Source organism: Sus scrofa, chromosome 1, assembly GCF_054392235.1.
Source record: "Sus scrofa isolate SSC_HxYL_T2T_F1_AM1 chromosome 1, Sscrofa_HxYL_maternal_Yorkshire_Landrace_v2.0, whole genome shotgun sequence".
NCBI lineage: Eukaryota > Metazoa > Chordata > Mammalia > Artiodactyla > Suidae > Sus > Sus scrofa.
The window spans coordinates 281,810,557-281,830,400 of NC_139383.1; the positions used below are offsets into that span (position 1 = coordinate 281,810,557).

At 55.0% G+C, this 19,844-nt stretch overlaps 2 protein-coding genes across 51 annotated transcripts in view; one reads left to right on the top strand and one right to left on the bottom strand.

Moving 5' to 3' along the window:
• Positions 1 to 19,844, top strand: part of STXBP1 (syntaxin binding protein 1) — a 775,650-nt gene that overhangs the window by 255,138 nt on the left and 500,668 nt on the right. The window lies entirely within an intron of this gene.
• Positions 441 to 13,699, bottom strand: ST6GALNAC6 (ST6 N-acetylgalactosaminide alpha-2,6-sialyltransferase 6). Of its 50 annotated transcripts, XM_084997946.1 has the most exons (10): positions 13,580 to 13,699; positions 12,432 to 12,486; positions 11,648 to 11,709; positions 11,308 to 11,415; positions 10,310 to 10,403; positions 8,898 to 9,150; positions 8,092 to 8,271; positions 5,496 to 5,902; positions 3,138 to 3,245; positions 441 to 1,929 (listed from the first exon to the last, which is right to left on the bottom strand). In XM_084997946.1, the coding sequence occupies exons 6-10, from the start codon at positions 8,985 to 8,987 to the stop codon at positions 1,740 to 1,742; spliced, it is 975 nt and encodes a 324-aa protein (XP_084854072.1). In that variant the 5' UTR covers positions 8,988 to 9,150; positions 10,310 to 10,403; positions 11,308 to 11,415; positions 11,648 to 11,709; positions 12,432 to 12,486; positions 13,580 to 13,699; the 3' UTR covers positions 441 to 1,739. The 50 variants fall into 50 exon arrangements, 41 of the variants coding, with proteins under 41 accessions (XP_084854072.1, XP_084854004.1, XP_084854176.1 ...); XM_084997878.1 differs by lacking the exon at positions 11,308 to 11,415 and having other exon boundaries at positions 441 to 1,925; XM_084998050.1 differs by lacking the exon at positions 8,898 to 9,150 and having other exon boundaries at positions 8,092 to 8,209.

The following is a 19,844-nucleotide window of genomic DNA, read 5'->3' on the forward strand; positions in this document are numbered from 1 at the left end:
CTCTTGCGCCCAAACCTTTGCAGGACTCTTCCTGGGAAAAATGTCACCTCCTCCAGAGCCACATTCACGGCACATTGTGTGGTTCTTTGTGGCCCTTACTGCCCTGAACCAGTCCTGGGGCCTCCTCCCTCAATCCCGGGCTCCTTGGGAGCAGTGTCTCCTTTCAACCAAAAGGGAATTGGGGCTCCAAGAGGGGAAGTGACTTGCTCAAGGTCACAAAGACCAGGGAGGCTGGACTGGAAGAGCCAGGTGGGCTTGGTTCCAGAAACCCCCGCCCCCGCCCTCACCCCGGCCCCCGACACCCAGCCCCCAGAGCTACCAGGTCTCCACCCAAGCTATAAAAGGTATGACTCACTGGCTGGCTGACAAAGCTGGCCACCCCTCCCCACCTGGAAGGCCCGAAGCCCAGGCCTGTCCAGCCCAGACACAGGAAACGGAGCCAGAGCTTAGGTGTGTTTATTCCTGTACAAATCATTACAAAACCAAGGTTAGGGTAGTGGCCAACATCCCCCCCTGCCCCAACCTGGGCCCCAATGTGCAATGGCTCACTGCTGGCCTCCTCCTCCTCCACCTGACCCCTCCCATTCCACGGCCTCCACCAGGAAGCCCTCCAGTCTTTCCTTCGAGACTCCAGAAGAGCAGCGTGGGGAAACCCACCCCACTGAGGCCCAGCAATAAAGTGCCTGGTGTAGAGTGAGGGGACAGAACCCAGGTGACAGCTCCCAGTCCCCTTGAGCCTTTCCAGGCCCAGCGAGGGGGAGGCCCCAGCAGCTGAAGACAAAAGGGCTGCAGGAAATCTCAGTTGGGCTGGGATCCCCCCTTTCTCAGCCCCCAAAGCTCCTGAAACAGGTGGAAAACCTCACTGCTGGATGGCAGAAAAGGGGGCCTGGCTCTTTAAGAGCCAAGCTAATGGCAGCTGGACAGCGGGGCTAAGAAAACCGCCAAAAGTTTATCCTTTCCTTTCAAAGTCCCAAAGCCTGAGGGAGCTTGCGTAAAAATACCTTCAAGTTTCCAGGAGGAGGAGGGAAAGGGAACCCCAGACTCTCAGGGAGCTGAGCACCCCAGCAAAGGGTGTGGCTGGAGGAGTCCAGGCTTAACGGAAGGCAGACTCAGGAGGACAGGCCCAAGGTGGTTGCTGAGGAAGGTGGGAGGGTTCTCGGACCTGACACAGACAGAACAATGCCCAGAGAGGGTTCGTCCAAGGTCACTCAAGGCAGAGCCAAGACCCGACACCAGCCTCCCACTCCTGGGACCCACCCCCAACCCCCCAAATGCCCCAGCCTGGCCTCCAGACAGCTCCCACCCCCATGCAACCTCTTTCTGGCTCTGGGAAGTGAGGGGACAACACAAGGTTCCCAGCTCCTTGGGACAAGACCCCACTGTCCCAACCAACAGGACGTGATCTGGGGTCCATCCTGGGGCTCTGAACCAAGGCCTCATGGGAAAGGACATGACCTCAGCCTCAGATTACTCAGAAATACCCTGATTGACTCTGCTCAGACCCTGACTGGACAAGAAATACCCTCAACACCTGATTAACCACATAGAAGCCCAAATCCCTGATTGGCCCAGAGATTCCCCCCAGGCGCTGAATGGCTGGAGGATACACCCTCTTCTGGCCTGATTGGCCAGAAGACACTCCGGCCAGCCTTGATTGGGCAGGAGATGGCCCTCGGTCGAGCGGCTGGGCGGAGACCCCTGCTCCTGTGTCCCCTGTGAGAGTCCCATGGCGGGGTGGCCTAGGTCCAGGAGGGGTGGGAGAAGGTGATTCCGTACAGCTGGGCCCAGGACGAGAAGACCCTCTTCTCCGTGATGAAGCGGTGGTGGTTGCCCTTGCGGCTGTGCTCATTCTGGATGTAGGTGACACACTCATCCGGACCCTTGGGCTCATAGTAGTGGTAGGGCATGTGCTGTAGTCGCGGCCGCTGGCTGGGGCAGAGCAGACGGGGCCATAAGGGCAAGGTGGAGAAGGGCAGGACCCTGCCCTTTCCAGCCCCTGACCTGCTGTAGGGCCTCAGTGGGGGAAATCCCTGCCCCTCCCAGAAACTCAGTTTCCCCATCCGTGAAATGGGTGTAGGGTAGACTCGCTGTGGGACCCTCAATTTTTTTTTTCTTTTTTGTCTTTTTAGGGCTGCACCTGCGGCATATGGAAGTTCCTGGGCTAGGGGTCAAATTGGAGCTATGGCTGCAGGCCTACACCACAGCCACAGCCACCCTGGATCTGAGCCGCCTCTGTGACCTACGCCAAAGCTTGTGGCAATGCCGGATCCTTAACTCACTGAGCGAGGCCAGGGATCAAACTCACATCCTCATGGAGACTATATCAGGTTCTTAACTCGCTGAGCCACAACAGGAACTCCAATTTTTTTTTTTTTTTTTAATGCAGTAGAAACATCCTTTCCCCAAGAGGGTGGCACCGTGGGGTGAGTGGTAAGGACTGTAGGTTCTGGAGCCTGGCCCCCACCCCTTACTGTTTATGGGAACTGAGGCTGCTCACAAAACCTCCCCCTCCCCCTTCATAGATTTTCTCATCTGTGAAATGGACAGAATAGTGCACCTTTTCCTTAGGCTCACTATAAGGCATAAATAAGACGATAAAAAGCCACGCTTGGGGAGTTCTCGTTGTGGCACAGCAGAAATGAATCCGACTAGTATCCATGAGGATGTAGGTTCAATCCCTGACCTTGCTCAGTGGGTTAAGGATCCGGCGTTGTGGTAAACTGTGGTGTAGGTCACAGTGTGCTTTGGATCCCGCATTGCTGTGGCTGTGGCATAGACCAACAGCTGCAGCTCCGATTCAACCCCTAGCCTGGGAGCCTCCATATGTCACAGGTGTGGCCCTAAAAAGCAAAGAAAAAAAAAAAAAGCCAGACTTGATACATGGTCAGCACTCAGTAAAAAAAATAGCTGTCACCTACCGGGCTTTTCATATAGTAATAATAAAAATAGTTATTATTAATATACTAGACGCTGGCTTATGGGATGGAGGCCCCTGAGGTAGTTCCAAAGAGCCTAGATTTCTGCAAAGAGGTTCGCATACCAGAAAACAGAGGCCCTCGAAGGCACCTCAGCCAAGGCTTCCAGGACCCCAGCTCACCCTGTGGCCAGTGGCTGGGCACCACCCTGGGGATGCTCACCTGCAGTAGTCGGGGGGGACCATGCCATAGACGTGCACGTGGTCACACAACTCCACCGCAATCACCATGGTGAACCAGCCTGTGCTCAACCACGAATGGGACTTTTCCCTGGGGGCAGAGGGGGTCACGATGAGGGGCCAGGCAGGCAGGGGTGAGGCAGGCAGGGAGGAAGGGTGAGCCCGCACAGAATTTCCCAGAACACCCCCCACCCAATCATGGGGCCCTCCCCCCACTTAAATTACCCCCTGACCACCCTGCCGTGGGAGCAGAGGCGAGCTGGCAGAGCGCTTGTCTGGACAGAGCTGATGAATGTGGAAAGGGGTCCTTTGAGGAAAAGAATAGGAAGAGGGCATGCTGGGAATTAACTCGTGGGAAGACTGGTCCCACTTGGGCAGGCTGGGAGTGACCAGGACCACAGAGCATGGTTGGTGGAAGCAGCTGTGTACACACTAAGCGCAAACTCCTAAGGGGAGATTTACGGCCAGTGCAATAAGGCAAGAAAAAGAAATGAGGCATATAGATTGGAAAGGAAAAAACAAAACTGCTTATTTCGATATCTTTTTGCTATGACCATTTGCAGAGAAAATCCCAAAGAATCTACAAAAATATCCTAGAACTAATAAGTAAATTTAGCAGGACTACAGGATATAAGGTCAACACACAAAAATCAATCATATTTCTATCTACTAGCAATGAATAATTAGAAACAAAAAAATTTAAATACTATATACAATAGCTCAAAAAAAAATTAAAAATATTTAGGTAGAAATTAGGAGTTCCCATCGTGGCACAGTGGTTAACAAATCCGACTAGGAACCATGAGGTTGCGGGTTCGGTCCCTGCCCTTGCTCAGTGGGTTAACGATCTGGCGTTGCCATGAGCTGTGGTGTAGGTTGCAGACGCGGCTCGGATCCCGCGTTGCTGTGGCTCTGGCGTAGGCTGGTGGCTACAGCTCCAATTTGCCGCCTAGCCTGGGAACCTCCATATGCCGCAGGAGTGGCCCAAGAAATAGCAAAAAGACAAAAATAAATAAATAAATAAATAAAATAAAATAAATAAATAGAAATCAAACAATATATGGATCTATATGTGGGACATATTAGGTTAAATAAAAATATATTAAATTTGGAGTTCCCATGGTGGCTTAGTGGGTTAAGAATCTGACTAGTATCTATGAGGACATGGGTTTGATCCCCAGCCTCACGCAGTGGGTTAAGGATCTGGCATTGCTGTGAGCTGCAGCGTAAGTCACAGACACAGGTCGGATACGGCATTGCTGTGATTGTGGCTGTGGCAGGCAGCTGCAGCTCCCATTTGACCCCTAGCCTAGCAACGTCCACATGCTGCAGGTGCGACCCTAAAAAGATTTAAATATATATATGTATGTATATACATATATAATATAATTTCACTTATTCCTTTCATTTTTTTTTTCCATTTTTAACCACCCCACAGTATATGGAGTCCCTGGACCAGGGATTAGATCTGAGCCACAGTTGAGACCTAAGCCACAGCTGTGACAACACCAGATCCTTAACCCACTGTGCCAGGCTGGGAATTGAACCCATGTCCCAGTGCTCTCAAGATGCTGCCAATCCCATTTGCCACAGCAGGAACTCCATCACTTATTTCTTTTTCTTTTATTTTTTTAAATTTTATAGCTGCAACCGAGGCATATGAAAGTCCCCAGGCCAGTAATGAATTTGAACTGCAGCTGTGACCTGCAGCTGCAGGCAACACCAGATCCTTTCACCCACTTCTCCAGGCCAAGGATCAAATTCGCCACTCTGCAGTGATCCAAGCCACTGCAGCTGGATTCTGAACCTACTGCGTTACAGCGGGAACGCCTCTTTTTACTTCTTAAACGTGGCTACTCTAAAACTTTTAATTACTTATGTGGCTCACATGATATTTCTATGGGAGAGCCCTTGCGTAGCTTCTCTAAGGCGATGAGTCAGAACGGCGCATGCTCTTAGAATAGAGCATGCTGGAAGCAACTGCGTGCTTACAGCAGGATGTGCGGAGCACGGTCAACGTTTTCCATGCGGCATGGGGAGCTCGCCTACAAAGACACTAGCAATGACCGTGCAACCTTAGGGCAGAACACGCTGGAAGCCCTTGTTCTTCCAGAGCAAGGCACGCCCTCCTTGGGGAGATGTGGCTGCGCGGAGCGTGCTGGGAATGACTCACGCTAAGAGCTGGACCTGAAGCGAAGTCCCCTGGGAAACCCGATCAGAAGGTGGCCGGAAGTGCCCACACCCCCAGAGCAGTGCATGCCGGGAGCAACAGGCCCTCTGAGCGGAGCAGGCCGAGAGGGAGGCCAGGGCCGGCCAGGGGGAGCGAGCCGGAGGCTGGTACCTGTCCTTGCCTGTCTCACTCCGGAAGAGGTCGTCAAACTGGCGCATGCGCCCGAGAGACACGGCGTAGGCCTCCAGGTTGGGGAAGACCAGGCCTGCCCGCTGGATGACGCGCACCAGGCTGCCCTGCGGCTTCTGCATCTTGTTCGGGGGACCCCAGAAGATGAACACGGTTTCAGGGGTCCGGTTGACAAACTCCTGGGGCTTCCGCAGCACACGGAACACACTGGAATGGGCCACCACGCGAAAGGTGGTTTTGTTGCCCACATCGGCTGAGTAGCCCGTGGTGGGTGCGTCATTCATGCGGATCGTGCACTCGGCCCGCTCGATCTCGGGGCCTAGCTTGGTGCCCAGCAGGTGGCTAGAGCTGGTGACAATCACACACTGGTGGCACCGGGAGGGCAGTGTCTGGGGGAATAAGGAAAGCCAACACTGTTAGGACCACTCAATGCCAGACTCCGTGCTCCATACAGCCAGGCCTCCAGCAGGCAGGCATATGATGCCCATTTTAAAGACGGGAAAACTGAGGCCCGTTCCTTCAACATTCAAGTATTCGCAGCAAGCTGGCTAATGGCCAAGTACATGGGACAGAACAATGAACCAAAGAGACCCCACTCGTGCCTATACGAAGCTCACGAATGGGGAGACAGACAGTGAACAAGTAAATGATAAGATAACACCCGCTGGTAAGTTAAACATGCTAGGAAGGAAATGAAATAGGGGCAGGGGATCAAGAGTGGCAGGAGTGAGGGCTGCTCTAGGAAAGTCACGCAGGGCGACCTTTCTGAGCTGACACCTGGAGGACAAAACGGAACCGCGGAGGAGAAAGCATTCTTGTAGGAGAAAGAGCAAAACCAGAGGCTCTGAAGTGGGATGACCATGGTGCAGCAAGAAACAAAAGACAGCTGCTTGGCTGGGGCAGCGTTAAGGAACGGGACAGCACAGCATGCAAGGATGTCCCCAAGGTCACACAGCCGAGGAGTGCAGGGCCAGGATTTGAACCCAGGTCCATATGGCCATGGAGCCTCAGCCCAACTCCCCAGAGGAGACATCCTTCCCTATCACCCACGCACGGGACACCGCCTCATCCCTAGGAAAGGGTGTGGAAGCTGCCCTGAACCTGTTTTCCCATTGGTGAAATGAAGGGGTTGGACCCACACGCTGTCCGAAGCCTATTTTCTGCCGGTGGAATTCCCACACACCCTTCAAGGCTAAGCTCAGCTGCCACCCGCTCCAGGCAGCCTTCTCTGAGCCCCTACTCCAAGATCCAGCAACAGGTCCCCTGAACCTGGCTTGGCCAGCTTTCGTGAGCTCTGCTTTTCCGCCTTCCCCCAAGCAGGCTGGAAACAGCTACAAGCCAAGCTCGGTCTCATCCCCTTCGGCATCACCCACACTCAAGCTGTCCCTTTTCTCCCTTTTGAATTTCTCTTTCAAGGGTCCTTAGCATAGACAAAGTCTCAACTAGGTGTTAATCTGTTTCTAAACACCTGCTAATAGGCTTCTTTCCAGGCTCTACACGCTGAGTACACAAAGCCCTGAGAGATCTAGAAGGGTTGGTGAGGGGGTAGGGGGCCAGGGAGACCTCTTCCTGGAAGGTGGAGCCCATGCCTGAAGCCAATAATTTTCTCCCTGATTCCAGGGAGAACCTCAGGGCTCAGAGGGCTGCAGGGTGAACCCCAGCAATACAGCCTGAGTTTCGTGGCTACCCAAGGCAAATAGAAGCATAACATCTGGCCTCTCTACACAGCTCTAACTCAGCAGGTGTTGGGGAAATACCCTGGGTCCTCCCCTCCCATGCTGTGTGGCCTTGGGCAAGTGGCTTCACCTCTCTGAGCCTCGGTTTCCCTGTCTCTTCAAGGAGATAAGGCCAACTGCACATCCCCAGGTATGAGGATCACGGCTGATCACAGTGCCCAGCACACAGCAGGCAACTGACAATGGGTAGCCGTTACTATTACTGTTGTGCGGTCAAGTACCCTAGCATCCTGCTCCCGAACCCTGTGTAGACCCCCCACACACAGAGACAGAGATCAGTGAAAACTAGAGAGCTTTCCAAAGGGATTCTGACTTGGGAGATGACAGGGCATTAGCACTAAGGGTGACACCTTGGAGAGAACTGAGCCCCAGAGAGCAAGGGGGGTACTGATCCAAGGTCACACAGCAAACAAGGGGCTGAAGGCTCTGGATTCCTGGGGTCCACCCTTTTCTTTAGGAGGGATAGAGGACGTAAGAAAAGAAGCGGAGGAGTTCCCATTGTGGCGCAGTGGTTAATGAATCCGACTAGGAACCATGAGGTTGCGGGTTCGGTCCCTGCCCTTGCTCAGTGGGTTAAGGCTCCGGCATTGCCGTGAGCTGTGGTATAGGCTGCAGACGCGGCTCGGATCCCACGTTACTGTGGCTGTGGTGTAGGCTGGTGGCTACAGCTCCGATTCGACCCCTGGCCTGGGACCCTCCATATGCCATGGGAAGCGGCCCTAGAAAAGGAAAAAAAAAAGAAAAGAGGTGGAAGAGGAGGAGGTGGGAGCGGCGATGGTGGGCGACGGGGGTGGTGGGTCACCAGGCAGCCCCCAGGAAGCGCCCCAAAGCAGCTGCCCTACCTTGTTGCCGAGCAGGGGGACGTAGCCGTCGGTGATGCTCCATTTCTTGAGGTTGACGGGCCGGCGGGTGCGGCCCAGCTGGGAGCCGTAATGAAAGACGTCATTGGCGCTGTTGGAGCTGTAGAGGATGAGGATGGTGATGAGGGCAAAGAGGATCACGAACACTGCCGACCGCTGCTCCTGGAGAGGGGAGAGGCCAGTGAGGGCCCGGCTGCCGGCAGGCTCCTGCTCTTCGTTCCAGACCAGTCCGGGCACCACCTCCTCCAGGAAGGCCTCCTCCAGCCCCCTGAGGACCACCCATCACAGCACCAATTACACTGGATTCGAACTGCCCTCCCCCTCAATTAGGCTATGAGTTCTGAGGGCGGGGACAAAGTCAGCCTTGATCCCCCCCCCCCGTATCTCAGCTCCCAGGACGGGGCCCGGAGTGCGGAAGGATGCCGGGAGACAGGTGGGACCTTCAAATGAGAGGGTCCAGGTCTTTCCCAAACAGTCTCCCAGAAATGTCTGTCATTCATTTAAACCAGCGTGGAAAGGTCCTGGTCAGGAATCGGGATGCGTGGGTAGCTGGTGTACCAATATGCAGCAAAGGGCGGGGAATGGGATCTCCAGAGCAGCCACTGGGATTTATTTGCCCAAGGTCTGCAAGAGTAGATGGGACCTGGGAGTCCTGGCTCCCTGTGCCGGGCCCTCTGTGCTGGGTATCGATGTATTGCTTCTCAGTCCGGGTTTGCTCTTTTGCCTGTTCTGTGAAAATGCATCTGGCCCTGGACACGGTTTTCCCGGCCCGCCAACTGCATAATAACCTTTGCCAGTAGAGGGCGCTGCAGAGGCATCTCAGAAGGAAAGGCGTTTGTTGCCTGGTTCTGGGGGCTTTGTGCCTGGTTCTGGCCCATTTGCTCCTACAGGGCTCATGGCTTTTCCAGTACACGATCCAGTGCTCAGGGGCCAGTAGCTTCCTCCAGCATCCCCCCTCAGGCCGTTACGAGGCAGTGGGCCTCTGACTCCTGCTGTGATCACAGCTTCTCCTGGTTGAGCTCATGCGACACACTCAACCACCTGTAACACCCAAAGCACATAAGCGTCCCCTCCCTGGAGCCATTCTGCATGATGCCTGAAGTGCCTCTTGGGAGTTATCACTGGTGAACAGCCTTTCCTGTAACCTGGCAGGTGGATTTATGAACACCCCACCACAGTGCGTTCTCTGCTATCCAGTGGGCCATAACAGTGTCCTGTCCAGCAAGGCCTGGATGTCAGCCCTGAGGGGTAGTGGCTGCTCCTTACATCTGATATTCCTGTATCCCGCAGAGTTCCAGTGACTTGTTACTCGGATGCCCAATTATAGTTGAGAATTCTTTATATGAAACATCCTCTGTTCAAATTACTGTGTGGTTTCTTCTCCGCATTGAACCCAGACACAACCACAGTACCCCACCCCCTGGCGCTCAGCCTGTGCCAAAGCTGTGGTGCAGTGGATCCTGGGAAAAGGGTGTGCAGGACCAGACACATAGTAGGTGCTCAAGAAAGCATAAATGAGTGGATGATGGGGAACCCTGGTCCCCTCAGAAGTGATGCTTGAAACACTGTCATCTTTGATGACTGCCCCTTCTCCCAGCCCCCCATGCACCCCCACCCCTCCACCCCCACCTCCTGCACAGGACTCTACAGTCATATACTCAGTCGATCCTTTACCGCAGATGGACAAGGCAAGCCTCAGAGGGCAGAGGTAGACATGGGCTCAGAGCAAGGCAGGAGCTTGCCCAAAGTCACAGAGATCCATGGCCACAGAAGGGCTCACACCAGGGCCTCCCAGGCATCGGCTGCTCCTCCGCAGGGAAGAAAGAATTGTGATGGCCTGGGTCTGAGGCGGATACAGAGGAACCCATTTCGTGGAGGAAAATAAGACGCTGAGATGGGGACAAGAAATGAAGGGGGGGAGTTCCCGTCGTGGCGCAGTGGTTAACGAATCCGACTAGGAACCATGAGGTTGCGGGTTCAATCCCTGGCCTTGCTCAGTGGGTTAAGGATCTGGCGTTGCCGTGAGCTGTGGTGTAGGTCGCAGACACGGCTCAGATCCCGAGTTGCTGTGGTTCTGGCATAGGCCGGTGGCTACAGCTCCGATTTGACCCCTAGCCTGGGAACCTCCATATGCCACGGGAAGCAGCCCTAGAAAAGGCAAAAGGGCCAAAAAAAAAAAAAAAGAAGAAGGGGGACTTACTTTGTTGCTACTCATCTCTCTCCGGCGGCGTCTGCTGAGGGGCAGGGGCCAGCGTCCAGCAGGGGGCCCAGGGGTCAGGGATGTGGGCTCACACCTGCAAGTCACAGAAAGGGTTATGGCCCGAGTGCCATCCCATAGGTCCAGCTGGTTCTAGGCTACACCCTCCCCACCCCACCAGCTCTCCTGCCCACCCATGATTTCAAGGCTCAGGGCTGTGCTCATTTTGCAGATGGAGATGCCGTGGCCCAGAAAGGGCAGGAACCAGCCTGAGGTCACAAAGCCAGGTGGCGGCAGAGCCCTGCCTCTCTCCCTGCCCTGTGTTCTCTCTCACTCTGCTCCTGAGCAGGGACCTCCACACACCAAGGCTCTCGAAGGCAGCCTGCAGGCCTAAAGCTGGCTCCTCTGCTGAGGCCCTGCCACCCACCCAGCTGGAGCCCTAGTCACACCCCAACTGTAAACCTTGCCTTTCGTTCCTTTTTTTTTTTTTTTTTTTAGGGCCCCACCTGTGGCATATGGCAGTTCCCAGGCTAGGGGCTGGAAGTTCCCAGGCCAGGGGATGGAAATTCCCAGGCTAGAGGTCAAATGGGAGCTGCAGCTGCCAGCTTACACCACAACCACAGCAGTGCCACATCTGTGACCTACACTGCAGCTCATGGCAAGGCCAGATCATTAACCCACTGAGCGGGGCCAGGGATCGAACCTGCATCCTCATGGATACTCGTGGGGTTCTTAACCTGTTGAGCCACATTGGAAACTCCTGCCTTTTTGTTCCCGAGGCTTTGAAATAAAGCAACATTCCTTGTAGGGTCCCAAATTCCTCAGCGCTTACACCCTTCTGGGTCTCGCATACAGTGGTCCCTCTGACTGGGACACCCACCAGTACCCTGCTCAGGCAACTCATCCTGCAAGCCTAGGGTGGGCCAGGAATGTCCCGTGTGCCACCTCCCCGATGGGCTGAGAGCTCTCTGAGGGCGCAGGCGGCACAGGGCCTCACTCACATTCTCCACTGTGCTCCAGGGCCCTGGAGATGGATGCAGGAGGACCACTGAAGGACTTCGTTGTTGGTTATTTTTTTCGTTTTGACTTCGCTCATTATTAAGTAAGATCTTGGGGGTTAAGGGCTCAGAGTCATCTGTCCGATGGCTATAATCACAGCCCCACCCTCAGAGGCGGGGCGCGGGGGGGGGCGGTGTCTCTGGGGACCAAGCAGCCTTGGGTAGCCTTTCCCTCGTGCCCCAGCCCCAGGGGCCTCGGTCACCTCTGCTCCTCCCTCCCCAAAAGACCCCGCCCCCCAATCCACGCAGGGCGCAACTTCTCTGCAGATCTCAATGTCCCCACCTGTCAAAAGGGAGAAAGTACTTGTGTCCAGCCACCTCCAGCAGAATCGAGGCCAGAAGCCACTAAGAGAAGGAGAGCACCAAGAGGGAGAAACTGGGGCCCAGGGGCTCCCCAGCTTCGTCCTCCCCTCCGAGGCCTCCCAGCTCCCGCCACTATCTCCGCCCCCTGACCTAGCAGCTGTTTACTCCTACGCTGTCACCAGGAAGAGCCGGAGAACCCCAGGCCAAAGGAGGTGCCCCCACGCCACTCCTGATTGGTTAGGCCCTAGCCCCTCCCACTGCCCAACCCCGCCCCCTCTCCTGGGACCCCCCCCCCACCGCCTCCAAGCCCTGCTTCAGGTTTCGCTGCAGCCAGACTTCAAAGCCAGTCGGGGAGGCCCCGCGACTTTCATCGGCGACTCTCATCGGGTCCGGTCCCTGCGGTCCAGATCAGGAAACTGAGGCTCATCAGAAGGGAGGTGCGGCGTGTCCTTGGTCTCATAGCCCCTTAGGGCAAAAGTCGTCCAGAATCCCTGGGTCCCCCATCTGCCCGGACGCCTCTGGCATTCCAGCTGCCTCTCTGAGCTGAGCCTCCTCTCTCACTCCCTTTCCTTCACTAAGCTCCCAGACACACCAGGAGCACTCCAGTTCCCAGGCCCAGCCCCCACTTGCCCACCTTTGCCTGAGCAGTGCCCTCAGCCAGGGCCACTGTACCCTTGGTCGGCCCCATCACAGTCCTGCTCTGAGTAGGCCGTGATCAGTACAGCTTCTCAAGTTCAAGTGGGAATCCCGGTTCCACCACTTACTGGCTGAGGGGCCTCGGACAAGCCATGGGACCTCTCTGAGCCTCAGTTTCCTCATCTGTGAAATGGAATAATAAGAATAGGTAACTCACAAGGTTGTTAGGCTTCAAGCAGATATGGCAAGGGTTTGAAAGTGCTTGGTCAGTGCCAGCCACTGTTAGTTTTCTGGTTATTCATTGTTCAAGGCCTGCCTGTCCATGAGCTTGCCCCAATCCTCTGATGCCTAGCCGGGAAACTTCCCTCTAATATCAATGAAGGCCGAGCCCTTGCTAAGCACCACCCACTCACTGAGTCTTCCTGGTAATTCTGCACAGTAGGGGCTCTTATCCCCACTTCACAGACGAGAAGACTGAGGTTCAGAGAGCAGAGCACTGTCCAGAGCTTGCTGGGGAACCTTGTTTCCTGGTCCCAGGGTTGAGCCTGACCAGATCTCCCTCAAGGATCCCTCAGGGCTGGAACTGACCAGACGCCACGACTGTGCGCCCAGCCCCCGGCCCAGCAGCAGGGAGCAGGCGTGTTGGGGAGCAACTTGCTCAGGCTAGGGAGGCTGCAGCCCAGAGCTCTGAGCCAGAAGCGTGGTCTCGGCCCCAAGGTGGGCCACGCCGAGGGGCTGAATCATGGGCTAACCGGTGGGGGCCACACCCTGCCCTCTGTTTGGGGGCTTTGCTTCTCCTAGCTCAGGGAGTCCTGCAGGGTCAGGACACCCCGATGAGCCGCGTGGGAGGAGAGCTCCCCGAAGTCGGGGGAGGGGAGCTCCTATTTCCAAATGGGGGGGGCCCGAAACCGTGGGTCCACCTGGGAGGGGGGCGACTCACCCTCTGCGCACCGACTCCCCTGACCTCCCCCCCAGCTCCAGCACTCTGGGGAGTCCAGAGCTCCAGCCTCAGCTGGGGAGAGAAGGGAGGCAGGAAGGCGGCAGGGTCTCCGAGCTCTAAGGGGGAAGTCAGCGGCAGGAGGCCCCGCGAACCCCACGACAGCCCTTGGGCGCGAGGGCCAGGATCTCCAGGCGCAGTTGCCAAGAGTGAGTGGGTCTAAAGGAGCCCCGGGGGCCCCCGCATCAATCTCCATCCTCAGCGGCTCCCGACCCCCCACACCAGGGGCGCTGACAGCGCCCCCTTCCCGCTGCCCGCCCCCGCGCGGCGCCCGCTCACCTCCCCGGGGGAGCGCCCGGCCCCCGGCGGCCCCCGAGCCCCCTCACGTGGCGCCGGGAGCCGAGAGCCGGGGTCCGCGCTCCTCTGGCCGCCCAGGCCCCGCCGCAGCCCCGGCCCGCCGGGTCCTAGCGCCGCCGCTCGCCGCTGGGGCCCAGGCCTGGGAGGCAGGCGGAGCCTTGAGGGGCCGCGGATGGCTCCGCCCCCGGGCGGTGCAAGCGGGGAGTGGGTGAGCGAGGCGACCCCGGGTCCCCGGGCACCGGAGCGCCTCGATTACGCCTCTGGGCAGCCTGTATGGACAATAACAACAGGCCTCGGGGAACCTTTAGTGTGGGTCAGGCCCACTTCTACCTCTGTTTACTGGCACCACGACTGGGATGGAGAAACTGAGTCCCAGAGCGTAAGGACGCTTGGAATCAGCAGAGTTTCAGGGGCGTCCCTACCCGGGGGCCTCCAGTGCCCGACACCCAGCAGTCACCCTGGGTAAACTCAGGGGTCCACTCTTGGGTTCAAGTTCAGCTCTGCCATCTACTAGCTCTGCAGCCTTGGCATGTTACGCTTCCCGGGGCTTCGGAAAATCGGGAGAACCACCTCACCGGCTGTGGTTAGGACTTAAACTGTTGCATTCTTATAATTATCTGGATTTTCATCACATCATTTTATGTCATAGTGGAAAATAAGTAGCTACGCTGGACGCCTGGTTACCCTGCCCTGCTGAAATGTAAGATTCAGTTCAATAGGCACGCACTGGAAGATTTGTCCAGGATGTGTAAGTGAAGAAAGCAAGTCTAAAAAAATGCATTTCTAGGAGTTCCCATCTTGGCGCAGAGGAAACGAATCTGACTAGGAACCATGAGGATGCCAGTTCGATCCCTAGCCTCGCTCATGCGTTAAGGATCAGCATTTCTGTGAATTGTGGTGGAGGTCGCAGATGTGGTTCAGATCTGGCGTTGCTGTGGCTCTGGGGTAGGCCGGCAGCTGTAGCTCCGATTGGACCCCTAGCCTGGGAACTTCCATATGCCGTGAGTGTGACCCTAAAAAGCAAAAAATGAAAATAAAAAACGCGTCTCTATAATCACTTTGGAAAACAAAGTTGGAAAATTTTGTATTCTGCTCCTGGGTGTATACCCTGGAGAAATTCTTGCAAATGTATGCAACAGAGTTCATAGCAGCATTGCTCGAAAGAATATAAAACTGGAGGAGTTCCCATTGTGGCGCAGCAGAAACAAATCCAACTAGGAACCATGAGGTTGCAGGTTTGATCCCTGGCCTGCCTCACTCAGTGGGTTAAGGATCCGGCATTGCCGTGAGCTGTGGTGTAGGTTGCAGACACAGCTTGGATCCCAAGTTGCTGGGGCTCTGGCATAGGCCTGCGGCTACAGCTCCAATTAAACCCCTAGCCTGACAACCTCCATAAGCCACAGGTGCGGCCCTCAAAAAAGACAAAAAAAAAAAAAAAAAGGAATATAAAACTGGAAATAGTTCATACATCTATGAAGGAGAATGGAATTTTTTTTAACATTAGGACACAGTCACAGGGTGAAATAATATCCTATAGCAGGGGAAGTGACATGGCTAAATCTTACAGACACAAGAAGTGAAAGGGACAAGTTCTGGAAAAACAATGTAACTACTCAATACACTGTTTAACCATAGGCTAGGCAATAGGCCACCTCTCGTAGCCAGAGACAGGAGATAGTCTTGCCTATCAGAGGATTGAAGTTTTAAAAGCAAAAGTCAAAAACGTGGGCAACTCGGTAATCTCTGCAGGGAGGCAGGGATGCAAAGAAAGAATAAAAGGAGTGCAATTTATAGTAAGACTCTGGTCTTTGAGACGTAGGTTCAAGCGGTTCATTATATCATTTTATTTACAAGTTTAGTAGTATAATTTACAAGTATAGTGCGTGCCCTCTTTAGGGTGCATCACACTATTTAAAAAGGTGAAAAAAAGAAGGAAGAAGATGGGGAGTTCCTGTCTTGTGGCTCAGTGGTAACCAACACGATTAGTATCCATGGGGACTCGGGTTCGATCCCTGGCTTCTTTCAGTGGGTTAAGGATCCATCGTTGCTGTGAGCTGTGGTGTAGGTCGAAGACTCGGCTTGAATCTGGCGTGGCTGTGGCTGTGGCTATGGCCGGTAGCTACAGCAACGATTCGACCCCTAGCCTGGAAACTTCCATATGCCGGCTCTAAAAAGATAAAAAGAAAAAAAAAAAAAAGAATCTGACAGCAGTGGCTTGGGTTGTTGGGGAGATGCGGGTTCTATCCCCAGCCCTGTGCAGCAGGTTAAATGATCCCATCCTGGCCCTGGGAACTTCCTTATGTGGTAGGTGCAGACATTAAAAAAACAAAAAAAAAAAAGGAAGAAGTAGAAGATAAACCAAATGAAAATAAAAAGCTACTTTTGCCTATTATAAGTAAAGTGTCAAATAGCAGTTATTTCCGGAATGATAAGATTGTGGGTGGCTGTTTTCTTTGGGCTTAGCTGTATTTTCCAAAATTTTTAAGATAATGGTCACACCATGTTTTTATATTTAAAAACTTATTTTTAATTTATAAAAAATGAACTGCACATATAGCACGATTCCTTTTTCTTTTTCTTCTTTTTTTTTTGCTTTTTAGGGCAAGACCTATGGCATATGGAAGTTCCCAGGCTAGGAACTGTGAATCAGGCTAGGTGTTGAATCAGAGCTGTAGCCACTGGCTTCTGCCACAGCCACAGCAATGTGGGATCTGAGCCACATCTGCGACCTACTCCACAGCTCATGGCAACGCCAGATTCCCCGACCCACCGAGTGAGGCCAGGGATCAAACCCGCATCCTCATGGATACTGGTTGGACTGTTTCCGCTGCACCACAGTGGAAACTCCCCTCAGCGTGATTCCTTTTTTTGTGCACTATCTATGCATATATGTTCGTAAATGCACGCAAAAGGCTTCTGGAAGAAGCCATGCAGGGCTACAGGTAGCAGTTTCCCCTGGAAAGTGGATGGGGGTGGGGGTGGGTGCTGTTTTCGCTTTATAAACTTCCAGGTGGTCTGCAGTGGACTAATCTGGTAAGTTTATACCACTTTGCTTTTAATTAAAACCAAGGTCAGAAGTTCCCATTGTGGCTCAGCAGTAAGGAGCCTGACTAGTGTCTATGAGGATACAGGTTCGATCCCAGGATTCTCTCAGTGGTTGAAGGATCTGGCACTGCTGTGAGCTATGATGTGGCTCTGATCGTTGCTGTGACTGTGGCCTAGGCTGGCAGCTGTAGCTGGGAACTTCCATATGCTGCAGGTGTGGCCTTAAAAAGCAAAAAAAAAAAAAAAAAAAGAAGAAGAAAAACAAAGACATGAGCCACAAAGTCCAGCTTCCAGGTCACAGAGGCAGTGGAGAGGGGTGGTGTGCAGATGGCCATTGGTGCCTGCGAGGCTTCCTGTCCCTCTGGTGTCCACCTCCACCCTCTTCCTGAGCCTCAGCGCCGCCCTCCACACCCGGGCCCTCCTAAGTGCCTAAGGCCACAGGACAGAAAACCACAGAGCAGGGGACAGGGCAGTCGTGTGGGAAGCCTGATGAACCTGACTGCTGGGGGCTCAGAGAAGGGAAGCCCGTTGCTTGGTCACAGGCAGGTGAGAGGCATTGGGTCCCTAGCCCTTCTCCCAGCCCCAGGCCAATGACCCAGACTCTGGAAATAAAAGGGTGGGACAACCCAGGTCCTGGATCAAATCTAGACCCGGAACCCGGAGCTCCCCTGTCAGGCCTGGCCTGTCTCTGGGCCCAGGCTTACTCCAGAAGATTCTGCTCTGGGACTGGCTTCCCTTTCCTGGGCCCCCCAAACAATAACAGGCACTTTGATAATAATAACGAGGATAAGAAAACCCACAGCTCCTGTGTTGGGTGCCTTCTGCACTAATAAGCACTTTGCAAACACACCTCATTGAATCCTTAAAATAACCTGTGACGTGGCATGGCCGTTACTCCTGCTTTCCAGAAAGCGAAAGTGAGGCACAGAGAAGACACAGGGACCTTCCCCCCCCCACCAGGGCCTGTCTGCGGAATAACCACAAGCCTTTCTGGCCCCCGAAAGCCCCAGGCATGCCCCCATATGCATGTCGGGACCTTCACGAATGGGAGGTTGTGCCAATCCCGACCCTGCCCGGAGCTGGTGGCGGGTCCTTCCGGGAGTCGCTCCCCTATGGTCTGGGGGGTGGCCTCGGCTGCAGCTCTACCTGCCCCAGAGTGGCGGTCCTAGGTGTGACACCCCCACACCACCCCTTGGCAATCTTTGCCCTGGTGGGATTTTTGATGCCACAGGAGACTGGAAAAAGCCCTCAGGGGCCTCTGGGCAGTGGGCCTGGGACCAGGAAGTTCCTGCTTCTTCAGAGAAGGAAGTTGGAACGGTCAGGCTGGCCCAGGTGGCACTGGGCATGTGGGCAGTTGGTCTGGGACCAGGAAGTTCCTGCTTCTTCAGAGAAGGAGGCTGGAACAGTCAGGCTGGCCCAGGTGGCACTGGGCATGGGGGCCCAACAGTGCCTGGAAGAACCAAGGTTCCTTTCGTTGCCTGATTAGATGAAGTTTGAGTGTGAGCTCCTGGCCTATCCCCGAGTTCTTTCTGAGGAGAGCCCTCTTAAGATAGCTCCAGGCCATGAGGCTCAACTGCCTTCCCCTCTGTTCTCAGGAGGAATACATGGGCCCCCAGCAGGCCTGCTGAGGAGGCAAAGGAGCCAGGGTACAACAGGAAAAGAGGCCCGGAGAGGGGCCCACACCAAGCTGTCCCCCCTCCAACTCCTCAGAGCTGGGAGGAGGCTCCTGTTCCCCAACTCACCTCCTGGAAACTTCGGGAACTGCAGGGGCAGAGAAGAGGGTCCAGAGAGCTGTCAGCAGACCCAGAACCCGTCACCAGTCATCTTCATCGGCCTGGAGGAAGTGGCTGGCAGAAGGCTTGTGCCAGATCACCAGTCCAGAAAGCCAATATTTGGGCCAACCCAGCAATAAACACTACCCAACCAAGGGCAGGGCCGAGACAGAGGTACCTCTGTGCACTGGGCCCAAGGGCTGGGCCAGCATCTCCGGGGAAACAGAGCAGGAGGAGGAGAAGGAAGTTCCTGGGAGGGGGTGGACTTGGAGTCCCAGCAAAACCAGTAGACCCTGGGCCTTGGAGACCCCGGACCTGAGCATAACGCTGTGAGCAGAGCCAGCTGAAAGAGGTTGGGAACCTTTCTGCCCACCTGTCTGTCACCACCACGGAGAGCAGGGCCAGGAGAGCAAGGGTCACCCCATTGAAAATGGTGCCTGGGGAGTTCCCGTGATGGCTCAGTGGGTAAGAATCCGACCCCTGGCCTCGTTCAGTGGGTTCAAAGATCCAGTGTTGCTGTGGCTGTGGTGTTGGCCGGCAGCTGCAGCTCCAATTGGACCCCTAGCCTGGGAACTTCCACATGCTGCAGGCGTGAGCCTAAAAAAGCAAAAAAAAAAAGAAAAGAAAGAAAATGATGGCTGCCACACATCAAGTGCCAGCCTTGGGGATAGGCACTCTACAGTGTTATCACTTTAATTCACACAATCCCGTGAATCAGGAACTCCTTTAGTACTTTTTTTCTTTTTTTAATGCCCCCTTGGCGTAAGGAAGTTCGCAGGGTTGGGGTCCAACTGGAGCTCCAGCTGTTGGTCTACGCCACAGCCACAGCAACGCCAGATCCAAGCCGCATCTGCGACCTACACCACAGCTCGCGGGCAACGCCGGATCCTTAACCCACTAAGCAGGGCCAGGGATCGAACTCACATCCTCATGAATGTTAGTTGAGCTCATTACCATTTTAGCCACAAGGGGAACTCCCTTTTAGTACCTTTGACAGATGAGGAAACTGAGGCCTGGAGGGAGGCACTAATCGGCCAAGGTCCCACAGCGGGAAGTGGAGCCAGAATGAGGCAGGTCTGACTCCCCAGCCCTGAGACCGGAAGTTCCCCCACCAACAGCCCCCCTTCCCCGCCTGCCAGGTTGCACCCCATCCTTGCCTCTGCCCAACACCTGTTCAGAGACACTCACCACCACACTCACCACTGCCAGGCTGGCAGCTGTGGCTTGGCTGCCAGCCTGCTCCCTCCCGCGGTAGGCTCCCAGCTTCCCCCAGCTCAGGGCTCTCCTCCCACGCCCGCAGAGGCCTCTGGGCCCACCCGGCACTGGGGAGGAGGAGGCAGGGCACAAAAGGCAGGCCTGTGGGCAGATGCCAGGTCTCCAGCCTCTCCCGAGAAGGCTGCGGGAAGGAAGGGGTGCATCCTGGGTCACCC

Coding starts and splice junctions, on each gene's coding strand:
- ST6GALNAC6 (XM_084997863.1), bottom strand. CDS start 12,355: ATGGGGCCGACCAAGGGTACAGTGGCCCTGGCTGAGGGCACTGCTCAG. Junction 8,272..10,309: donor GAGAGATGAGTAGCAACAAA/GTAAGTCCCCCT, acceptor TCCCCTCTCCAG/GAGCAGCGGTCGGCAGTGTT. Junction 5,903..8,091: donor TCCCCCTGCTCGGCAACAAG/GTAGGGCAGCTG, acceptor TTATTCCCCCAG/ACACTGCCCTCCCGGTGCCA.